This window comes from Alligator sinensis, unplaced genomic scaffold (assembly GCF_000455745.1).
Source record: "Alligator sinensis unplaced genomic scaffold, ASM45574v1 scaffold1322_1, whole genome shotgun sequence".
Classification (NCBI taxonomy): Eukaryota; Metazoa; Chordata; order Crocodylia; family Alligatoridae; genus Alligator; species Alligator sinensis.
This window is the reverse complement of record NW_005842116.1, coordinates 817,176-819,631: the sequence shown is the minus strand read 5'-3', so window position 1 is coordinate 819,631 and position 2,456 is coordinate 817,176. Positions and strand designations below refer to the sequence as shown.

At 48.8% G+C, this 2,456-nt stretch overlaps 2 protein-coding genes across 5 annotated transcripts in view; one reads left to right on the top strand and one right to left on the bottom strand.

Moving 5' to 3' along the window:
• Positions 1-2,456, top strand: part of LOC102374233 (CMRF35-like molecule 8) — a 64,769-nt gene that overhangs the window by 25,326 nt on the left and 36,987 nt on the right. The window lies entirely within an intron of this gene.
• Positions 7-2,456, bottom strand: part of RAB7B (RAB7B, member RAS oncogene family) — a 12,984-nt gene continuing 10,534 nt past the window's right edge. Inside the window, exon 6 of the mRNA XM_006024748.3 lies at positions 7-1,356. Coding sequence (XP_006024810.1) covers positions 1,276-1,356 — 81 coding nt within the window. The 3' untranslated portion in view covers positions 7-1,275. The remainder of the gene's footprint in view (positions 1,357-2,456) is intronic.

Below are 2,456 nucleotides of genomic sequence, written 5' to 3'. Positions count from 1 at the left end.
TGCAGACAGGATCTGATTTTCTCTGGCCCTGCATGGGCCTTTGGGATGGTTTCTGCAGAGCTTCATGACCAAAAGGACAAAAGGGGGCTGTAGCCGCAACTCACCATCCCCTCCCCAATGGGCAATAAAGCCACTCATTGGGCATCATTCCCAGGGGCAGGCAGAACAGACCCAGAAGCAGAGATGTCTCAGGAGGGTCACAGGTGCACAAATCCCTTTTCCCCATCTTCCCTTTCCACATATTGATCCCCTCCCCCCTGAATGCACCTGCCCCAAAATCTGATCCAGGCTGTTCCCTCTGATTATTAAGATGAGAGTTCCCCGCTCTTATGGGATTTGTCGCACTGTTCAGCAGAAGTCTGTGCACTGTACAAATGTGGTCCGTATCAGTGGTTCCCGGCAGGCAGCAAAGGCCCAGAGAGAGACTAAGTGACTTGCCCAGGATCATTCAGCTGGTCACTAGCACAGGTAGAGTCTGATTCTGAGTCTCTTAGATCCCAGCTTTGTGCACCATCCTGCCTGCCTTTTTTAAACGGTGCCTTTAGGAAGTCCCTCATGATGACACTTCCTTACCTGGGTGCCAGGAGGGTGTTATCACCCTCATTTCACACAGCAGGAGAAGCTGAGGCATAGAAAGATCAGCTGGGTTCAGAGCTAGGAGAGCCTGGGCACCCTCCTTGTTCAACAAACAGCACGTGCCTGCTGAATATCAGAGGCAGGGCCATTAGTTTAAGCACCGGGTATCTGTGTTCACACAGCAAGGACTGAGATTAGCCAGGCCTACCCCACCTGGTGCCAAGACCACAGCCCTGCTTTGCGAGCACCATCACTCAGGCACATGTGGGGAAAGTCTGCTCCAGGGCCAGCCGGTGAGCAGCAGGGCTCCGCTGGGAATTTGCTGACCTGCCAGAGTGCCAGCTGGTAAAATGAGAGCAGAGAGGGCTAGGGTTGGGAATGGGGCCCCCTTGTCTTGGTGTGGCAGTGCAGCAACTTGAGGAGGACAGTGCCGGGCGCTGAAAGGGTGGTTTAGAAAGTTAATGAAGCAGAAAGGCTGTAGCAGCAACCAGGTATGGTTTGTGTGATTAGTCTGTTGGAGGCACTTTAGGGAAAGGCCAGTGCCTTCGAGTGTCTGGAGATCTGCTGGATCAGCTGTGAGATGTGGCACCTAAACACTGCAGTCTTCTTCTTTGGCTGAACACGAAGCTGGAGCTGCCAGGCCTACTCACTGCTCCGTCGGCTTCTTGGTTGTGTGTCAGGTCTGTCCGTAAGACGTGGTCAGCAGCATTTTGTCCTGGGCTGGTTGTCGGGAGTGAGCTTGATGGACTCTGTTAAGTAGTTCTCCAGAATCCCCTGGTGCTGGAAAACAGAAGATGAGACAAGCTTGGATTGGGGATTGTGATAAATCTCCAGTGATCTGGAGCGAGTTTTAGGGGTCTGAGAGATTCCAGGCTCAGTTGTGTTTGGTAGAGAAAATTAGGCAAAAGGAAAGAACCTCACGCAACAGATGCCAGTCACATTGCTCAATGCACTCAGGTGCTACAGCACAGGGCAGGGTATATCATTTCATTTGCCCATTATGGAATTATGGCTACATCAATAGGTAATGGATACTGCATTTATCCAACGACTTTAACTTAGCACCATTTCAGTACAAAGGGGTTTGGTAATGCTAGCTCATTGTAAGCATGCAAGGTTCAGTACAGACCAGCTCTCTCACTATTTGTAGCATAGCCTGGTACTCCAGTTACAAGGATAAATGGTCTCCACTGCTCCAGCAAACATTTATGGGTGTAAAACTCCAGACCTAAGGGATTTGTTGCATGGTTATTTTGGATGCCTCCTGGAGCTCTTAAATCCCTGGACTGTCTGCACCTTAAAGGGGCTTTATGGCATACAAAAAACTAGAACTCTTGGTTCCATAATTATACCTTTTATTAGTTATGCCACTCCATGGCAGGATTATCTCTGATCTGTGCTACCCAGCTCTTGCTCCATTAAGGTGTCGCCACTCCCCACAGATGTGCTGTCCAAGTTGAAGTCCTCTAGTATCCCAAGATCTCTCATACCCCCACCCGTAGCAAGTCACAGCTGTGCAGGTGGGGGACAGTCAGAGAAGGTTTCTAGACTAAGGGTGTGACTGCTCCAAACGCCAAGCTAGTATTAACACTAATCACCATTTATGCAGCTCACAGTGTAAAGTGTAATAAGCCCCTAAAACGGAGGCACTATTTCTAAAATACCAAGTTCTTAAATCAAATGCTTTTCCTCCTTTCTTGATTTCATAGGGATGGCCACTAGGGAGCACCATTAACTAAAGCTCCAGTGTACACAGCTGTATATATTGCTTCACATCTGGACTCCTAGGATGAGTCAAACAAATGTGCCCGTGCTTTTAATGAGTATTGATTCCTTGACTTTTATTGTTCCTTCTTTTTGAAATAAGGAATATTCAGCAC